Source organism: Fundulus heteroclitus, unplaced genomic scaffold (assembly GCF_011125445.2).
Source record: "Fundulus heteroclitus isolate FHET01 unplaced genomic scaffold, MU-UCD_Fhet_4.1 scaffold_157, whole genome shotgun sequence".
In the NCBI taxonomy this organism is placed as follows: Eukaryota; Metazoa; Chordata; class Actinopteri; order Cyprinodontiformes; family Fundulidae; genus Fundulus; species Fundulus heteroclitus.
This window is the reverse complement of record NW_023396569.1, coordinates 255,063-274,943: the sequence shown is the minus strand read 5'-3', so window position 1 is coordinate 274,943 and position 19,881 is coordinate 255,063. Positions and strand designations below refer to the sequence as shown.

Here is a 19,881-nt window from a genome sequence, read left to right as displayed (position 1 = left end):
TTATATGTTCAAAAAATAAAAAGTGAAAATACTGTCTGCCTGTATACATCATCTGTATACACTTGAGCCGTGTCTGTCTCAAAGAAAATTGTCCCAACCCGGTAACATGTGGGGACAATACAAGAGTCGGGATTCTTAGCACACCCGTCTGTAAATGGTTTCATGACTGGATTGGAAAAAATGTTGAAAACTTAACAATAGTAAAGAGCATCTCTTAGAATCGACCCTGATCCGCCGGAAACCACACTGACAAGCATGTTAAAACAGACGTACCATGACGAGCAGAGAAATACATGCTGGTGACTCCATACATGATGATGAAGATCCTGGCATCAGATAAGTGTTAAGCAAGTAGTACAGGCCACTGGAAGAAAGAAAGAAAAGTTAAGCTGAAGATGAACACAGAGACCATGTTGTACTGACTGCATCCACTGCTTCCGCCGACTTGCCTGGGAACATGAACACAAGGCAGCTGGAGGTCAAAGTAGTACGACTGACCAGGTTGCTCGGCTGGTGCTCCGAGACGGAAGCGATGATTGGGATGTTGTTTTTAGCGTAGGAGGGGGTCCCAGCAGAGCGAGTAGAAACGACCAGTCCAGGGAGAGATTTTACCTGACACGCCACCAGAACACAATTAGAAGTTAAACATTTTCTCAGATAAAGGAGGATTTGTTAATGGAGAAGCACCAATTACAGTTCTAGTAATTTCAGATATCACACTTTTGTAAGTCTTGAAACGTGCTAATACAAATGTCAGTCGCCTCTTAAGCAGGGCGTTTTAGGAAAAATGCCCTGCGACAGACTGGCGACCTGTCCAGGGTGTACTCCACTTTTCGCCCATTGACAGCTGAGATAGGCAACAGCACCCCTCACACCCCCAGCAGGGATAAGAGTGTAGGAAAATATTTGGATGGATTTAGGGAGAAAAAAAAAAAAAAAAAAAACACACCTAGGAGGTTTTAAATTTCTCTTTAGAAATTTGTAACCTGCCTTTTCTAGCCTTCCTGCCATGCTGAGTCATTTACATAAGGAGCAGAGGTTTTAAGACAGAAGCTAAAAGAGACTGAACTAACTCACGTTCTGGTGCTGATATAATCCAAATGTAATGTTTATGACAAACAGCTTTAATTAGATGAATGCTAATATGAGTCAAAATACTGATATTTAAAGATCATTTTTCTACCAAATTAAAACTCAGTAAATATAATTTTAGCTTTTCTTTTCAACCTCTAGGAATATTTCAATGCCTCTCTATGGCTCCGTTCACACTGCAGGTCTTGATGTTTAATTATGATTTTTTTTTTTGCTGAAATCAGATTTTTTTTGGGGTGGTTGTTCATACTATTAAATGCGACCGTCGTCATACTGCTGTCTGAATGGTTCAAGACCGCAAAGTGACAAAATGCGCAGATAGCAGAAGGAGACATCACACTGTTTACGGAGGTAATGGAAAGTAATTGTTTCTAGAACTGTTAAATAAAGTTTTGTAAAAACAAAAACCCAGATACCAGCTGGTGTCTCTCCTTGTTTTTAGAAAGCTGTTGAGCAATGAGAGCCGACCATACTAAGACCACATCAAAGCAAGATGAAGTAAGGTAAGAAGAAAGCAGCACAGCTATTAATGGTCCTCTATGGAGCGCTAACTGCTGCTGCTGTGTGTGGATGTGTAGAGAGAGACGGATAAAATGTGACATGACCATTCAGACAGCAGGCGCTGTGAAAAACATCTGATACGTATCCAAATTAGTACCACATATGGAAGTGGCACAAATCCCATTTTTTGGGGGTGAAAAGAACTGGGCCGTTCACCCTGCCAAGAAAAAGATGGGTTTGGGTCACATATGGGCAGAAAGATCAGATTAGGGTTGCATCTGAACGTAGCCGAAGACCTTGACAGGTGCTTCCAGCTGGTGCCAATTTGAGTTTTCAATGGGAGACTTTTGCTTGGGGGGTGGGGGGGTGGTTATGTTGCATTGACTGTTGGGTAAAAAAAAAAAAAAATTTTTTTTAGGTTTTGACCAGCTGGGCATCAGTTAGACTTAGTCAGACTGAAAATTAGCCGATTCCAAGCAACAGCAAACTTCTCAGAGCATCTCCAATACTACCACTGTTGTCACTGAAGAACGTTAGAGACAAGCTTACCTGTGAGCATGAGAACAGTGCCCACAGACAGCAGGATGAAGCCCACCAGAGATATGACACTCTTGAACAAGATCTCAAACTGCTGTGCATTGAGCTTGCTGCGCAGATAATCCACAAAGGCGTGAATCTGGCACAAGCCAAATACTCCGAAGGCTGCCATGTGCTCCGATGACTGCACTGGCTGGTGAAGAAGGGACGACAGACAAGAAGGGGAGCAGATGGTCAGATACAAGCCATCTAATATTACCGTCTCATAGGCAAAACGGCTGCTGGCGATGCAACATACCTGGAAGCCGACAAAAGAGATCTGCATGGAGAGGATGGTGCCCAGGCAGTACACGGTGCAGTAAGCCACGTATATCCGGTGAGAGAATCTGCCTGTGAGCATCAGCACCAACACGTGGAGGGGGATGAGGTTGATCAGGAACACGTAGCCACCCCATGAGGACACCTAAACACACAGAACCCTCGCATGCATCACTGTTCACTCTGGAGTTATTCCAAATGTCACGCAAACACCCGAGTGGCCTCACCATGTAGAAGTATGCCAGAGCACACATGGAGGACCAATACACCGAGCCAGTCTTCACAGCTTTGATCCACATGTAGTAGGTCAGCAGCATGCAGAAGATGGCGATACCTAAGAGGGAGAGTGGATAAAGACTTTAGGTTTGTTTTAGTGAAACTGCATCAGACACGCAGCATCAGCCAGATCCAAGTTTCCAAACAACCAGAGAATGATCTGGAATCTTTCTGCGGTCCAGTCATTAACAGACAAACCACAACAGGTCCGGTACCTTCATTATCATAGGAGCCAGCAACTGAACGGGAGATGTAACCGGGAACCACTGCAATCATGGCGGCCGCCAGCAGCCCAGCACCTGCATCCTGTACACAAATGAATGCTGTTCAGTGGCACAAAACAAAAAACACAACATGATGCACTTTTACAGCTCAACCCATCAGTGTCTACATCGTATGTCATTACAATATACCAGGGTTGTGCTGCATTACTTACACCCAAATACAGGTACATCTCAAAAATGTGAATTTCATGAAAAGTCCAGCATTTTGTTACTCATTTCAGAAAATAATAAATATACAGTATATTATGTAGATTTATTACACATGGGCTAAGGAGAAACAGGACCATTTCTCCTTAGCCCATGTAAAACGCTGCTGATGCCGTCTCTGGTTCAGGAATAGCCTAGCATGAGGAAAACGACATTTGCAGCCCATGTGTGAGATTTGTCGTTGCGTAGTGGCTCTTGATGTGCCAGCGCCAGCCTCCGTCCACTCCTTGTGAAGCTCCTCCAAATATTTTGAACGACTTTATCTAAATAATCTCATTAGCTCTGCAGTTTCAGTGTTGCTGGTGCACCATTCCCTACCACAGCTTTTCCTTCAACTTAACTTTCAATGAATGTGCTTGGATACAGCGCTCTGATCAACCAGCTTCTTTGCCATTGACTTTTCATGGCTCATCTTCCTTGTGGGTGATGTCCATGACTGTCTTTTGAACTGTCTAGTCAGCAGTCTTCATGATAACCCACAACCATCAAATTATACGAAATACAGGCTTGAAATATTTCACTATTTGCAACAAATCTACACAATATAAGAGTTTCACTTTCTGAAATCGGTGGCAAAAAATATTGAACTTTTTCAAAATACTCTATTTTTTTTCCTAGATGTACACTACCAGTAAAAAGTTTCTAATTTCATTGAATGAGAAAAAGGCCTTTTACCTAAAAACATAGCTTCTGAATTCTTCACTGAGAATGTGTTCATGCGGTTTATTTGTACCTTTAGCTCCTTGGTGAGGTGGTAGGTGACTATGGCAGTGAAGGAGGAGAAGAGGGGAGCAAGAAAGACGCAGACGTTCCGGATGTCTATGGTGATGTGGAAAAAGTGGAGAACATGGTACAGGACGGCAGACGTGACCATAAGTCCTGGAGGAGAAGATGAGAGAGCGAAGAATGTTCACCAACTTTAAACAAATCACACGGCGCTGGTATCATTTATTGGCACCCCTGGTAAAATGTGTGCAAGAATACTTCAAAATTAATCTAAACGGAAAACTAAAATCCAAGCGAAGAAAATTATTTCTAACTAAATCTCAAGTGGCACAATCGTCGGCACCCTTAACATGCCCTTTAAGTTAAAATAAACTAAAACACTTTGGTTTACACTTTCTTCTAAGTTGGTCAGAGGTTCTAGGACTCAGACAAAAGCTGGAGAAATGAATCATGAAAAGCTCTACCTGGATAAATGGTGCCACCGATGATCCTTCCCAGGGGATACCAAGCTCTGTCATCAAACCAGTTGTGAAACTTATAAAATCCTTCTTCCGCCAGGAAGCGGGTGGTACGGTAGTTAAAGTACCTGGTAAGGAGAAGAACATTAAGGCGACTGAAGAGCACAAGGCTTCACAGAGAACCATCAACGGCAAAAAGAGCACTTACGGATCAAACTCATGGATGACACTTTCAAACCTCAAGACGGAAAAAAGCCTGGTGGAGAACGCTGAGGGAAGCATGAAACAAAAGATGTAACCTAACCTGATGTTGTTCTCTAGCAATGCTGTTGGGATAAAGGATGCAGAAAACTCACAGAGGACAGCAGCCATGGACAGAATGAGCAGCTTCAGCAGCGTGTCCTGTTTCTCATAGGACAAACGCAGGAAGCCCAGCTTGGTCATTTTGGCGAGATTAGGGACAGCTCACCGTACTACCTGATCAGGACGAGACAAGCAGAGGTTAGATCCTGCAGAACAACACCACGTCAACATCAGCCTCAGTCAGCAGTCAGTCAAAGCGCTGCTGGGAGCTTCCATGTTCAGCCCAACCAGCTAAGGCCACGCACCAACTATGGCGTCAGCAACTAGGAAGCAGCCACTCTGTCAACCCCGTGCAGACGTCTGCGTCCAGCTTTCTCACCTTTGCCACAAACCCATGTGGTCCAGAGCTTCAAGCTGAAGCCCAGGGGGGTTCTGTTTGAAAGGCTGCCATGTGTGTAAGCAGCAGAGCCATCCATCAAAGCTAGCCTTAACATGACAGACATTAACCAGCCTCCACGGCGGCAGGATTGAACAACGACACTGAAATGCTCACTGCGTTTAGACAGCATGCATGCCAGAAAGAAAGTGCAGGCACGGCTAGAAATTAAAAAGCTTTTCAGCATCTTCCCGGTGAGCTCCGATGCAGCTGGTTTCCATCCATGTAGAGGCAGAATAGAAGCTAGACAGGCTAACCTGCTAGCTCCTGTTTACTAAAACCCAGTCACGAGGCTCTTTGTTCGACCTATTTTAAAAGTTCCATTAACTGCAGGCCTCAGACAATCGTTACTTGTTCCTAAACAAATCAACATTTTCATATGAAATTAGTGAAAACAGTCACTCACCCGCTCCGCCGTTCCTGCTACTCTACACTTTTCACACACTACCTTCGCCCCTGCGTAGTCCCGCCTCCACTGCCAGATGCGTGCACGTTTATTGGTTAATTGTCAGTCGACAGCTACATACAAGAAATGCGATTGGCTCCTTGGTTGTCATTCAATTGTTGTACTACCTTGCCGCTGCGGTGTAGTGACGTGTCCTTAGTGTTGATTAAAAAAACGTGTCCCCCCCTGCTGGTTAAAATATGAAGTTTCTGAAGGGCCAAAATAAAAAACCACAATAAAATACAACAGAGGATAAAAAGTGCATGTTCGCACTTATTAGAATATGCAACAATGTGCAATTATTTATGCATATTATAATCAAAATATAAATGGAAATAACGGAATTCCTCCATGGTCATTTCAATACAATTTCTTATTCAAAAATCAAGAGTCTTTAATGTCATTATGTAACCAAAATTAAATCGTGGTGAAAGGCCAGCTGTGAATTAACACATAACACGCAGGAACAAACCAAGATTTGTTCAAATTGAATGCACCGACAACACCCTGTTGAGAACCTAAAGTTGTGCCTGCAAATAGTCCTTAGCATCTGATAAGATTTGAATGTTTGATTCAAAAAGACAGATAACAGTCACAATGTTAAATGTGACTGCTATCAATGTAAATTACTGTGCAGTTGCATGTATCAGGGAAACATCCTGGCAGAAGTTAAAAAGTGTGCAAATAGTCATTAGATAAAAATGTAAACCTTCAAGTTAATTGATGGTCAAGTCAAAAAGACATGTAGCAATCAATTTACAGGACGATGTAAAACACTGTGTGATTTCTTGGATGTACCAGACAAAAAACTCTCCCCCAGAAGTTAAAAAGTGTGCAAATAGTCATCAATCATTTGAATCTTCAAATCAAAGAACTGTGCAGTTTGCATGGATGTCCAAACAAACACAAATAGACATTAGCATGTGAGAGACATTGTAAAGAACTCTTTATTTGATTAAGAACCTGTGGTACCAGTAACATGTTTGTAAACATGTAAACAGATACGAACTGGGCTGGTGGTTCGTTGGATTTTCAGCACAGTGGGTGATAGCGTTCACAGCTTTGGGAAAGAAGCTATTTTTAAATCAATTAGTTTTTCATTGAATGTTCCTGAATCTTTTAACTAATGGAAGTGGAGCAAACAGTGCATTGCCTGTGGATGGGATCTGTGGCAATACGTCTGGCCCTTTTCTGGACTCTTGGAGCATAAACCTTGTCTAGATCTTGTATACCGAATCCCATAATCACCTGTGCTGTTCACACCACCCGTGCTAAATCCTTCCTATCCGGTGCAGTGCAGCTTCCATACCACACTGCACGCTGAGACGCAAGATGCTTTCATTTGAGACTCTATACAAGTTTATGAGCAGCTGAGTAGCAAGCCCAGTCTGTTTCAGTTTCCTGAGAAAGCAAAGCCATTGTTGGGCCTTCTTCACCAGGTGGGAGATGTTCTCAGTCCAGGAGAGGTCAGAGGAAATGTGATTGCCTCAGAACTTTACGCTGTCCACACCCTCCACCACCTCCCCCTGAATGCAGAGAGGATCATATTCAGTCTTCCTGGACCTCCTTGGTCCTGCTGGTGTTCAGGATGAGGCTATTCCTGGAGCACCACTGTGTGAGATTGCGGACCTCTTTTCTGTAGTGGGTGTCATAATTTTTGGATATGAGACTCACCACAGTGGCGTCATCCGCAAACTTCACACCATGTTAGTGGGGCGGATAGCAGAGCAGTCACGTGTGAAGAGGGTAAAGAAAGCAGGGCTGAGGACACAACCCTATGGCATGCCAGTGTTGAGGATCAGTTGGGTAGATGTGTTTCCCTGTCCTCACCACCTGGGGCCTGTTTGTAAGGAAGTCACTGATCCAGGAGCATAGCAGTGCATACAATTCCAGTTTGTGGAGCTTTGGAGCCAGCATGTTCGGAAGCACGGTGTTGAATGCTGAGTTGAAGTCCACAGATAGCATCCCATCCTAACATAGGTGTTAGGGGAGTCAAACCTGCAAAGAAGCTGTTTATGGTGTTGGGGAGAGCTGGGTGGTTGCTGAGCTGCTGGTGCCTCTGCTTGTGATCTGTGATGGTCCTCATGCTTCTCCACATGTTAAGTGGAATGTTGCTCCTGAATTGTACTTTGAAGCACTTCTTGTACCTGTGCTTTCTGGATGCTCTTTTCAGCTCACTTCCAGCCCTGTTGTAGGCCAGTCTGTCTCCTGATCTGTATGCTGAATCCTGAGCCTTCAGCAGGGACCTACTGTGCTGTCCATCCATGGTTTCGAGCATCTTTAACAGATTTCTGTAAGCTTTCAAAGCAACCAGGGAAGATTGTGGCTGATCCCTTGCACCCCAGTCACAGACTATTTCACACACTTCCCTCTGGCAGGAGGCTGCGGTCCATCAGGACCAGAACCTCACGCCACAAGAACAGTTCCTTTCCATCTGCTACCAGCCTTATGAACAAGGCCAAGAGCCGCCAGTGAAACTGGACACTGTCTCTCTCCCCCGTTCAGGACTTACAAGCTTCTGCTTTACATAAACGCACAGTTTACTGAGTGTATATATATATATATATATATATATATATATATATATATATATATATATATATATATATATATACACATATACACACACTTTTTATTTTATTGTACTTTTATTTTTTGTCTGCACCATCGACACCGAGTCAAATTCCTTGTAAGTGCAAACCTACTTGCCGATTAAACTTCATTCTGATTAACTTTGAGCCCAGAAGTCTGCAGGTAGGTTGTACTTCCACTACTTTGGCTTTACTGAAAAACATTTCTGACTGCTGGCATTTATTTTCTTTCTTCATCCTGGTGTTGACTGGAACAATGGCAGTGGGACAGGCTGTACTGTGAAAGCGTGCCTGGACTAACTGGACTCAGAAGCCTGTCCCACCAACAATCATTGTTAGAAGTAGCAGCAGAAGAAATTTTCATCGAGGTTTTATAATTAAACACAAGCTAAATCAGGTGGTTTGAAATGATCATTTGATAATTCTGGAAATTCCAGTCTGGTCTAGTCCTCCTCACATACCACTTCCTTGTGTTTTTGTTTCCTGAAATACATGCACTTCTCTCACATTCAGCAGTGTAAGTACATATTCAAAATTAAGTTGATAAAAAAAAAAAAAAATATATAGTGATAAAATACGAGTAGATTTAGGTAAAAGAACTCGGTTGCCTTATATAATGTCACCAATGTGCGGATGGAAGCTTGCTTGTTGGAGGGTAGATTACATATCAATTAAACAATAAATTACAGCAAAACAGAACCACTCTCCCAAGGCTACCCTGAGACCGGATTAGCCATAGCACATTTTATTTTCCTGTTCAAATCAAATAAAAGCTGAAATAATTTCCAGAAACATTTTGAACATTGAATACTGACCAAATTTTATTGAAATTAGATGCTTTACTTTTACAAAAAAGGAAAACAATAAAACCACTAACACTATGCTCCTTTTTAGAATTGCACACTTTTTCAAAATCATTGCCCCTGTCTACAGCCATGAGCATGATAAGTGAAAGAGAAAGGATTACTGAGTGGGCTAGGGTGTCTGAAGGAAGGCTTAGGAAGTACTGAAATTATGTAAAGTAAAAAAAAAAAAAAAAAATCTTTGGGGTTTAGTTATGACATCAGCTCTCTGGGTAGGACACAGGTTTAGCCAAATGAGGTTGATCACCTATTTTCTAAAACAAAGGCCTTAAATATTTAACTTCCCTGTTTATTGTAGAGCTTTGCATGGTTGTGGCTGAAGGGAAAAAGAAGAGACCTGCAGTGGTTTGGCAGTGTTGTCTCACTATGACCAGCCAATGACCAACAGCAACATAGGACTGCTTGAACTGCTGAGAGATTGCAAAAAAGTAGGAAGAAAACAAACAAACAACAAAAACACTCTTATAGCTTCGCAAGTTTGTTTCTGAAACTCCTCGGACACCATCCATGTGCAATAAAAGCTGCGGATACTAAAGAACACGCTGCAGGTAAAACCAAGCTGTTGCTGTTCATTCTAAATGCAACTGAGGTCTTTCAAAGAGGGTAAAAAGTCTAATTATAGTACATTTGCTCAATATTAAAACTATATGGAGTCTTGGGCTGCAAGTTGTTATGAAGTGTCACTCAAATGGCACATTATAAAAACAAAAAACAAAAAAAACAACTAAACCTGAAAGAAAATATCAAAGAAAATTAAAGTTACAGCGGTATACATTTCCATAATGTATTTAGAGTGAGGCGCGAGTCAAAATGTGCCTGGTGTGGACCTTAAATGAACCCAACAGCCGAAGATCAGATTATCTACATAAACCCTTCATCTTACATTGCATATCATCTTCTTTAAGGACAATCCTTCTGGAAGAATCCCTTTTTTCCTCCCACACTAACTGAAGCCAAATGGAGCTTGATATCATGTGGGCCCATCACTGGCTGTGCAGCGGCAGTCTGTGGCGGTTCGGGGAGGTGTGGGGTGAGGACAGCTTCTCCGATGAGGCAGACGGCGTCAGAGAGGACTGCAGGTGGACAGTCTTGTGGAAAAGCTTGTTGCTCATCAGCACGACCAGAGAGAAGAGGCGCAGCTGGAAGTGACTGAGAAGCACACGTGTCAATAGTGACGGGCAGATTTATCAACAGCATCACAGGAAAGTTTGCAGCTCCATCTCATTTCTGCACGTTTTAACTGAAAAGAGCCAGAGCTTGTAGTATTGTAGTGAAGTGGGTACGATGACAATGAGTGCGAAAGCAGCTAATGTAAGAACTACAGATCACAACTTTAACATTACAGTGTCTTCCCAAAGGGTTTGTAAACTTTTTACATTTTGTCATTTTACAACCACAAACTTCACAGTATTTTATGTGCTTGTCCAATAAGAGAATATAGTTTTTGAAGAAAAATTATATAAGAAGTTTCACGATGTTCAAATCTCAATACTTTGCCGTTGCGCGGTGTAGGAGGGCCTGAGTGTCTGCAGCACTACTGTTGGAGTGAGGGAAATTTGTACAGAGTTTGATGAAAATTTGAATGTTTAAAGAATTCATTTTTAAGCATCAATAAAAACATTTTTTTCCCCCAATTCTACTGAGTAGTGTGGTGGGCCTTCGAAATCAGGACACCTTTTCTTCCAGATTACCCTGTATTTAGCACCATCCATCGTCTAATTACTGAAAAGTGCTTTGTAAATAAACTTGCTAAGAAGCCTCAGCATCCTTCAAAAAGGAAAAACGACCTAAGGCAGGGTAAGGCAAGGATTAATATTGGTGACTCATTTGAAAAGTCTGAGATACCTAATTCATTTTAAAACAGATGCAAAGTTGGCAAGGTTTCTCCTCAACAGATAAGTACCAGTTTTGTTTTTTCTGGAGAAACAATTCACTCTAGTAGTCAGTTTATATTATTCCAACCAATAAGCAGAAATTAAAATTTGCAATGTCTGCCAGTCCGACAAGAACAATATACGTCTATCCTGTGTATGTCAAAACTCAGCGGGGTTGGTGGGAAGTGTATTTGGCCACGTGTCACAGCAGTGACGGACCGTTGAGGAAGCAGCATAGGCTGTGGTCAGACGCAGGCTGTTGACCCATTTTGGATGATCGCTAGGGTGACCAGACGTCCATGAATTTCAGGGACAGTCCCTGTTTTGGACGACCATGGAGGTGCGCTGACAGCCCCTGCTGACCAGACAGGCAGGAGATTCCCCAGTTTATACATCTGAGAGATCTGGTCACCTTAATCTCTGGGTCCCTGTGGGCAGGCTGTTTGTTCAACAGCAACTTACTGTGGCTTCACTTGTCATCTTGAGTTTAGCTGCGCAACGTCCTCATCTCTCTAGACCTGGCAACGTGCACGACACACCCTCCGAAGGGTTTGTGTGTTGTTCTGATTTGAAACACTAGATGTCATTATTCCTTATTGTTCCTTTAAAAGTTGTCCCTCTTGATAAACTGCTTTAGTAATATTAAACAGTGGCTCTGTGAAAACGACTTGCAGCTGAACTCTCATAAGACTGAAACCCCAATGATTGCCCCTGAACACTTCTTCTTGCAGTCTAAGGCCATTACTGGTTCTAGAAACACATTTTGAGACCAGAGCAGACAAATCCTTCAGAGCTGTGGCCCCAAGATAATAGAATGTGTTCTCTCCATTTTTTGGATGTCTTGATTCTGTTGATTCTTTTAAGACGGAGCTGATGACTCATTATTCAGATGGCCTTTTAACTAGTTTCATGCCACATTGTTACATGTCTGCTGCTTTTATCTTTGCTTATGTCTTTAATCTTCAGTTTTAAGGACTTGTTTTTACTGAAAAGCACTTGGTGGTTTTTGACCTGTGAATGCCTGTCTTGTAAATTAGATGCTGGATCTCAATGAAACAACCTGTCTAAATAAAGCGTAGAAAAACCTTGGTATATAAATAAATGTTACTTACGCTTTGTTGTTTCTCAGTTGCTAAAACTTTGGGATTCTTTAGATCCTAATGCTACTTTTACCCTCTCCCCAGCTTCCTCCCTGGCCTGTGTGCTGTGTTCTGTGGTCTTCGTGATGCTGTGTGTTCACTAATGTGCTCTAACAAACCTCCAAGGAGCAAATGTATTTATACAAAGATTAAATTACACACAGGTAGACTAATGAGGGGACTTCTGAAAGCAACTGGTTGAACTGGATTCTATGTCAGGGTGCATAATTTTTACTGCATATCACAGCTGCGTTCTTTGTGTTTATCCATCTCCTGAAGTACCAATCAGATTCTCAGAAGTTTGTTTTTGCAACGTAACAAAATGCAACCATCTCAAAGGATATGAGTATGTGTACAAGGCGCTGTATGGGGAGGTCTGGCTCTTTGGCAGCAAAACAGATCAATGAGAATTTGCTCAAGACTTTCCACCGCAATTTCATCTATTTTTGAAGTAGCCATTGGCTGACACACTCACTATAGCTTTGTTGGTGTTTTTGCCTCATTAGCACTGATGATGAACAGAGGAAAGAGGATGGAGAACAAGCAGCCACTACAAAGGATAAAAGAGATAAATACTGAATTAAGGTACACTTTCCAGAATAAAAAAACCTTCTTGCTTCACAGACACCCTAATGGTAAATACTGAATATTAAAAAATCTGTATAAGAGACATGCTTCAAAACGTAATATAAAACTTTAACTATATTTAGGAAGATCAATGCATCAACCTTGTCACTGACCTGATGATGTAAGAGGAGGGCATGGCAGTCAGCAGAGCCATGGGTAAACCAAAGCCAAAGTAATATGGCCAATTCCTCTCGATATTGGACAGTCGTTGGTGCATCTCGATGCCTTCCACAAAGAGAAAAACACGGGTCTTTTTATTTGAGCCCACTCTGAAAGCCACATAATTAATTATAAGAGGGGAAAATGAAGGATAATCTCACCGTGGTTGAACCAGCGATACTCGAAGCAATACAGGGAGTAGAGCAAAGACATGTGGAGGAGACTAACCATCTGTCCGATGGCATCAATGGGGAACAGGCTGACAATCATACCCTGATGGACCACAGACATTAAAAGCAGCAGTTTGCCATGAATGTTAGAGCCATTTGTTTTACATTACAGGCCAATTTGCTTAATAATTACTTTTTAAAATCAAACTTCTTAAAATTAAAAAAATAAAATCAGGTTTTTGGTACCTTTTAGAAAATAATTTTCCATAAAATCTGTAATTTCCAAAGGTTACTAGCTCATTTACAGTGTTACAGCTGAGCCCAAACACCCCGGCTCGCCCCTGTGAGGAATGCCCACACTGGTGTGTCAGTCGCTTGACATAAACAGGAATCAGGTGTCTAAAAATGAAGAAAGCATCTGAGTGAACACGTTTACCTGAATGAGGAAGAGCGCCTGGAGCAGCAGGTTAAAAAGCATGTCTGCGATGATCTTACTGACACTGGGGAACGGCTGAGCTTTGCAGCCAGACACTTCAAAGGCTAGGTCAGCTATATCCTGCAAACAAAGAACACAGGCTGACCTCTGGACCTACAGGAACAACTACACTGCGATCACCTGACCTTGCTTTAATTAAACCAATAAATAAATCTACCTTTATAAATAACCGTATCGGTTTTATATTAATACCACACTGCAGACTGTGCCGTGGTTTTAACATTGCAACAGGGCCCGACCTGGAACCAGATGGCGTTCACTATCTTGCTAAGGACGAAGAGGGGGAGAACCCATAGAGCGCTGAAAACGGAGGTCAGGATGAATTCTAACCAGGACCACACGCTGCCGTGGAGGGAGGGGTCACCTGGAGCAGAAAGAGTTTTGATCACGTTCTGGTAGCTGCACAACAAGCCCGACAATCAGCTCCAGAGTTACTAGCAGCCAGGCATACCGATGATTCTTGCTGTTAGGGTCTGCAGCAGGGGGATAAAGACCCGGTAGAAGAGAAACAGACTGAGCTGGAGAGACAAAGTAAAGTTCTGTAAGGATCTTGTTTGGCTGAGAAAAATACTTGAGCAGAACCAAACAACAGTTTTAAACTGAGGAGCCTGAAGAAAAGAAGCGAGCTGAAAGACAGCTTACCCAGAACACTCCTCCATTCCAAGCACAGCATTGAAATATCCTGCTGGCTACTTTAGGCTCACTGAAAGAGAAAACAAACAAACAATCACAGGATTTTTTTCATTTAAAAAGATACAGTGTGACCCACAGCAGGGCCTTTGTAAAAGAGTTTAGAAGTAGAGAGGGATCACATCTGATAGCATGCTAAGACACACAGATGGAACCTGTGGCCTTCAACATTGATGTGATGCAGTAAAACACGCAAACATATCTGAGAAAACGTCTGACGCTGGCCTCAGTCAGAACATTAGCAGCACTCCATACTTGTCCGGTTTGCGTTCCTCACTCTGCGCCCGTCTCTGTGCGAGGGCTCCACTGGCCCTTCTTCTCCGCTGCTCTTCCCTTTTCTGCTGGATGCGAGCATCCAGCTTGGAGATGGTTCCAATCCCCAGTATGGAGTCCTTGATCCCCTAGCATACCAAAAAAATAAAAACACAGGTATAAGGCGCAGGTCCCTTCCATTTAAAGTCCTAACAATGGCATTTCTCAGTGGCGGTGGAAGATGAATTCAACTTTTACACTCAACTGCTGACCAAATGATACAGATAAAAACATCAATAGAAAAATGACAGTGAGGCGCAGTGAGAGAATACAACAGATAACGCACAGGTGGCGAATAAGTAAAGAAACCTGAAACTCTTATCTTGGTGTCTGTCGTAATACTGATGGTGGTTAAAGATAAAGGTCACAGCAAAGTGAAAACTGCTTTCAATGTCATACCCATAAACTATTCCATGCCTCTGGACCTCACCACTGCATACCATTGTTTTTGCTGATATTTTGGAAAGGTAAGATGTTAATAAAGGGGCCTAAAATGCCCAAATCTCATGTCTATTAATTGTGGTTCTCTTCCTTTTCACTCAGTTATTTCCTGCTGGGAAACGATATTTAATGGACTCACATAACCATATTCCCCTATGTTTGAATATAACTAGATTATGGAAAATTATTATTTTCTATGATCAGTTTTCGGTGGTACTATGCGTCCCCAAGATGAGTATGAACTGATAAACCGTTGGGACGAATTGTCCTGTGGCAGCACAGCTAGTTTTGGCAAAAAAACAAAAGTACAAAATAAAGAAGCAAAATGACCAGACAGATTTTTCCATTTTGGCTGGGTCGGTTGGATATTCCTATGGAGACAGTAGCCATCATACTATCCAGTTAAAAGCTTTTAACTAATGTTTGTTGCTTCATTGAACAATAATGTTCATTTGAAATCTAGCCAATGGAACGGGACATTTCTCACTGGGTTCAGGTCATTTGAAGATGAATTACATAAAAGGGTTCACATGTTCTGAGTGACGAGGAATGAACATTCCTTGGCTTTCATAGAGCACAAATAAGGACTGAATCTTCCTCATCCCACATTGTTCAACTTATCACCCCAAGAAGGGAAACAAGAAATATGTTTTACATTAATTTGCCTACAATAAACAACTTTCATAAGCAAAGTACATTTAGAGTTTACTGTACATCCATGCAGAGGCAGTCCTGGAGTGCAGAGGGCCCTCAGCTAAATGTTAATTGGGTTCCTCAATTCCAGCTTTCCTGTTTTAAAGTGGATCTATTGTGCTTCTATTTAAACATTTAGAATAGGTCTATGGGCTATACAAAACATGTTCATTACATGGTTTTGCACAAAATCCTTCTCAGATAATGAGATTTCACCTCCCCAGTTCCCCCTATTTTGAGCTACTTTCAGCAGCTGGCCTCTTTTAGGCCTCTGTCACTTTTATGTAAATAAGCTGCAGCTGGCCACGCCCCCAACTCAATGTTTACGCTTGCACTTTTTACAAGTGAAAATGGCCGTAAACAGATACATGACGGTACAACAGTACCTCTTTGACCCCAGAAGCAGAAGAAGGGAAGCCTCCTGCACAACCAGCAAAGATGCAGCAACAGTTTCTGCACGGCAGGTTTCTCAGTGGACACAGGGCTATCAGTAGCCCATTGTTAGCGTTAGCTTGTGCTAAATGACAAATCACGTTCATGCCGAAAAGCCATTGTACAATGAATGTAGCTGTAAACACCAGCTGATGAAGTGGGTGGAGCTCCGTTGGGGTTGCCAGGTGAGGGGCAGCGCCCACCGATTGTGATGCAATAATCAGGAGGTTTTTGAAACAGCCCAAGTTCCAGACACCAACAAAACATTAACTTATGAACTTTTTTTTTTTTTTTGCGCTTTGACAGTTTCTAAAAGCAGCAGAGACCCAAAAGTAAGTACAAAAACAAGCAAAAAGTGAATTTTGCATAATAGATCCCCTTTAATAAACAAACTGTAGACAAGGCTGTTTGTCTGACTCTCCTACTTGTTCTGGCAGTCCTGTCAGGAGTAAAGCGTTTAAGAGGGGCTGGCTGTCATTTATTTATCGATTAGCTCCAAGCAGAAGTGACTATACTAGCAAGAACCAAGTATCGCTGTTAAAGCAGCCATCAAAGAACTCCTCCACTGTGATGACTGTCCGTACTCGTCCAGCCGTACTGCACTTACCGTCGCGACATTCTGGACGAAGGCCCTGACGCTGTCTGTCATCTCTGGACCAGCTGCAGATCCATCAACTGCAGAAGGAGGGGTGGCTGGTAACCTGGTGGTCTGCTCTCATGGCAGGGTGGGGCTCATGTAGCAACCTGCCACAATACACCAGACTAGAGTAAGCTTCTCCCAAAAATGTAAGCCAATAAATCAGCAAATGACAACAATAACACTAATGGATTCATTTTATATCCTAGAAAAACTTTTTGTTGTTTATCACGTTTATCTGGGTTAGTAATGTCACCTTTTCACACAACAAGTCCTGTTTGCTCTTCAGATTTTTGTAAAGTGTTGAGAGAGTTTATGCGGTGTCTAGCCATCTTGTGACAAATCACTAATGATGTAACATGGTGCTGGGAAAACAAAAAAACAACCCTAACAAAGTGACTGGATTACAGGAAACATCTGACAGACTCGTTTCTAAAACAGCACAGAGTCACAGAAATGCTGACTGGCTGGCTGCTTCTCTGGTGGGAAGGGAGGCCTGAAGTCAAGGCTAAACATAAAACAAACAAGTCAGGACCCAAGGCAGGAGGAGAGCAGAGTGGATCCTTTGTTCTCTCAGCTGAGGGAACTCAGGGAAACAAAGCTCTGGACTCATCCGTTCAGATGTTGTTTATTAGTCACACATCCCAGCACTTCTTCCACGGGAATTTCCTAAACCCACAATGACGCCTGGCTGGTTCCTAAAGGAGCTCTGTAAGCAGGCGCCTATTTTCGACACATCCAGTTAGGGCTCTAGTTGGAGAGTCCACATTAGCAGGCTGACTACAGGTAGTTAGCTTGATTTGCTGGGGACACGCTGGCAGAAGTGGACCCTGCCGAACCGAACCGCCTTTAAAGCTGCTTGTGGAAACAGAAAGCCCCTGACTCATAATCTTTGCCTGTCGCTGGTCTCTGTGCTGCTGCTGCTAGCTTGTCCCCCTGTTAGCTCCGTGTTGACGCTCAGCAGCCAAACTATGTCGTTTAGCATCCAGACAGCAGCTCCAGAGTCGAGCGAAGACAAAGCCAGAGCACACACAGCGCCATTACCTTCCTTACCTCATGCGACACGTTCACGGTTCTGACTCCGTCACAGATGTCTTTCACTCTCCTAATGTGACAACAACAAACACCAGATATACACCGCCTGTCTGCATGGGCCGTCCAAAACATGATGCGCACGGAAACCTGGGAAATGTAGTCCCCGTGCCTCAAACGTGGCCGCTGGTCCACTCGCGTCTTCGCCAGTTTAATCATTCCGTACCCCCAGGTTGCCATTTTGTTCCCTCTTGCTTACATTTTGGACCTAAAACTAAATCACTTCGTATCGAATGTACTTGAGCCGCGGTTCATCTGGCTTATGTTTTCTTTGTTGTCAAATATATTGATTTTGGAGGAAAAATATCATATACATTAAAGCCTTGCAAAAGTATACAACGCATTGGCTTTTTACCCATTTTGTTACATTCCCACCTGCTATTTAAACGTTTTAATGATTCAGCATAGGCCATAATAATATTTATTGTGTTTGCAACATACAATCCAATAACATTTGAGCTTCCACTGTGTGGCACTCAGGGAGCATCCTGCTCAGGGACCCAGACTGGTTAGTTGAACAAAGAAACTTGCAGCTTCTCCGGGACACAAGCACCTTCACATAATTCACATGAATCGCGTGAATCAAATTGTGTGTGATGGATCTGCATGAAAGCTAAGATATAGTGAAGTAAAATTCTTTTTTTATATATAAAAAAATGGATTAACACAATTTTAAACTGACAATTGGCATCACATCATGAAGAAGGAGCTCTCTAAACAAGCAGGGAAAAAGTTGTTGGTAAGTACAAGTCAGGGTGGGCTTATAAGAAAATATCAAAATCTTTGATGTTCCTCTGGAGGACCATCTAATCCATTATGTTCAAATGGAAAGCACATGATACCACAACAAACCTGCCAAAAGGACACCCACCAGAACTCAAAGACTGAGCAGGGACGGCATCAATCAGAAAGGCAGCACAGAGACCCAAAGGTAACCCTGAAGGAGCTGCAGAACTCCCCAGCAGAGACTGGAGGATCTGTCCACGGGACCACAATAAGCCATACACTCCATAGTGCTGGGCATTATGGAGGAGTGGACAGAAAAAAGTACAAATAAAAATATGAAGGCATGTTTTGAGTCTGCCAAAAGGTACGTGGGCAATTCCCCAAATGTCTGGAGGATTGTTCTCTGGACAGATGAGACAAAAATTGAACTTTTAGGCTAACAAGGAAAAAAGTGTCTGGCAGAAACCCAACATACCCCATCATCACAGGAACACCATCCCCACAGTGAAACATGGTGGTGGCAGCATCATGCTCTGGGGATGTTTTGCAGCAGGGATCATGGATCATGGCTTAGCATTTCTGCTAAATGCCACACCTCTCTAAAAGACAAAAAGTAACAGTTAATGACTAAAAAGAGGTGATTTGTCACTGTCACAAATGTAATTGTTTCCCACATGTTTTAAAGGTGATGCTGTGTTTATCAGTGGCAACTTATTCTACTGAGAATGTGCACCCAGTTTCCACCACAGGCTGAGCCTTCTCTCTCTGTTCCTGTGTTTGGCTAGTAGTCAGCCTCTCCTACATGTCTAAGACTACTGGCCTTCCCTTGGAGCAGATGCACTGCCCGACACTTTAAAATACACATGCACGTATTTAAGTATGTCTCTCTCTGTTACACAAGCACTTATATAATAATACATATATAGCAGCAAGCCAAAATGAAGTAGATCATCGGTTATGAGGGGGGCTGGTGGCAACAGACAAGAGGGAAGAAGATATGGAAGAGGAGTGATGAGAGGAGGGTTGATAGAATTATTATTACTATGTCTACATATTTTAGGTTATTTACTATTTTCATTTCATTTATCATATATATTTACTCTTTACTACTAAGAAGTTTTAAGGTTTTAGATTTCTCTATTATATTTGCAGAAGGCCTGCAGAAAGCAGAGAAATATGTTGTGACTATGATAAGTGTTTTTATGAACTCTATTCAGCCATCTGGAGTGCTGCACTGTGTGAACTGCTTGGTTTTATCTGGAAGGTCACAGTTATTTTGCTTATCCCTACCCCTTAGATTCAAAATGGAACCAGGGATTCCCTTTCCTAATAAATAGAGAGGGGGCGACGGATTTG

At 42.5% G+C, this 19,881-nt stretch overlaps 4 protein-coding genes across 5 annotated transcripts in view; all 4 read right to left on the bottom strand.

Annotated features, from left to right (window-relative positions):
- LOC118558790 (etoposide-induced protein 2.4 homolog) overlaps nucleotides 1-313 on the bottom strand; it is an 8,513-nt gene extending 8,200 nt beyond the window's left edge. The window contains exon 1 of the mRNA XM_036129333.1: nucleotides 274-313. Coding sequence (XP_035985226.1) covers nucleotides 274-313 — 40 coding nt within the window. The remainder of the gene's footprint in view (nucleotides 1-273) is intronic.
- A 237-nt stretch (nucleotides 314-550) lies between these two features.
- Nucleotides 551-5,668, bottom strand: LOC118556272 (dolichyl-diphosphooligosaccharide--protein glycosyltransferase subunit STT3A-like). The gene is made up of 10 exons (XM_036129332.1): nucleotides 5,545-5,668; nucleotides 4,756-4,876; nucleotides 4,608-4,668; nucleotides 4,406-4,527; nucleotides 3,949-4,094; nucleotides 2,940-3,030; nucleotides 2,676-2,782; nucleotides 2,429-2,593; nucleotides 2,143-2,323; nucleotides 551-612 (listed from the first exon to the last, which is right to left on the bottom strand). The coding sequence occupies exons 2-10, from the start codon at nucleotides 4,841-4,843 to the stop codon at nucleotides 551-553; spliced, it is 1,023 nt and encodes a 340-aa protein (XP_035985225.1). The 5' UTR covers nucleotides 4,844-4,876; nucleotides 5,545-5,668.
- A 3,300-nt stretch (nucleotides 5,669-8,968) lies between these two features.
- On the bottom strand, nucleotides 8,969-17,899 carry LOC105928126 (EI24 autophagy associated transmembrane protein). 2 transcript variants are annotated; one of them, XM_012865245.3, is made up of 11 exons: nucleotides 17,761-17,899; nucleotides 16,678-16,814; nucleotides 14,448-14,593; nucleotides 14,145-14,205; nucleotides 13,954-14,020; nucleotides 13,742-13,866; nucleotides 13,443-13,562; nucleotides 12,998-13,109; nucleotides 12,791-12,902; nucleotides 12,526-12,600; nucleotides 8,969-10,186 (listed from the first exon to the last, which is right to left on the bottom strand). In XM_012865245.3, exons 2-11 carry the CDS (start codon nucleotides 16,717-16,719, stop codon nucleotides 10,021-10,023), a joined length of 1,026 nt encoding a protein of 341 aa, XP_012720699.1. In that variant the 5' UTR covers nucleotides 16,720-16,814; nucleotides 17,761-17,899; the 3' UTR covers nucleotides 8,969-10,020. The 2 variants fall into 2 exon arrangements, with proteins under 2 accessions (XP_012720699.1, XP_012720700.1); XM_012865246.3 differs by having other exon boundaries at nucleotides 17,752-17,893.
- Nucleotides 17,900-18,569: 670 nt separating this feature from the next.
- LOC105928087 (beta-galactosidase-1-like protein 2) overlaps nucleotides 18,570-19,881 on the bottom strand; it is a 38,682-nt gene continuing 37,370 nt past the window's right edge. Inside the window, exon 20 of the mRNA XM_036129328.1 lies at nucleotides 18,570-19,124. The gene's annotated coding sequence lies outside the window, so the exon portion shown is untranslated. The remainder of the gene's footprint in view (nucleotides 19,125-19,881) is intronic.

Excerpts from the sequence above, each read along its gene's own strand:
- LOC118556272 (XM_036129332.1), bottom strand. The coding sequence starts at position 4,843 with ATGACCAAGCTGGGCTTCCTGCGTTTGTCCTATGAGAAACAGGACACG. Across the intron at positions 4,669-4,755 it reads GTCCATGGCTGCTGTCCTCT|CGTTCTCCACCAGGCTTTTT; the intron begins GTGAGTTTTCTG and ends TGCTTCCCTCAG. Across the intron at positions 3,031-3,948 it reads ACCTCACCAAGGAGCTAAAG|GATGCAGGTGCTGGGCTGCT; the intron begins GTACAAATAAAC and ends ATTTGTGTACAG.
- LOC105928126 (XM_012865245.3), bottom strand. The coding sequence starts at position 16,719 with ATGACAGACAGCGTCAGGGCCTTCGTCCAGAATGTCGCGACG. Across the intron at positions 13,563-13,741 it reads TGAACGCCATCTGGTTCCAG|GATATAGCTGACCTAGCCTT; the intron begins GTCGGGCCCTGT and ends CTTTGTTTGCAG. Across the intron at positions 12,903-12,997 it reads GTATCGCTGGTTCAACCACG|GCATCGAGATGCACCAACGA; the intron begins GTGAGATTATCC and ends TCTTTGTGGAAG.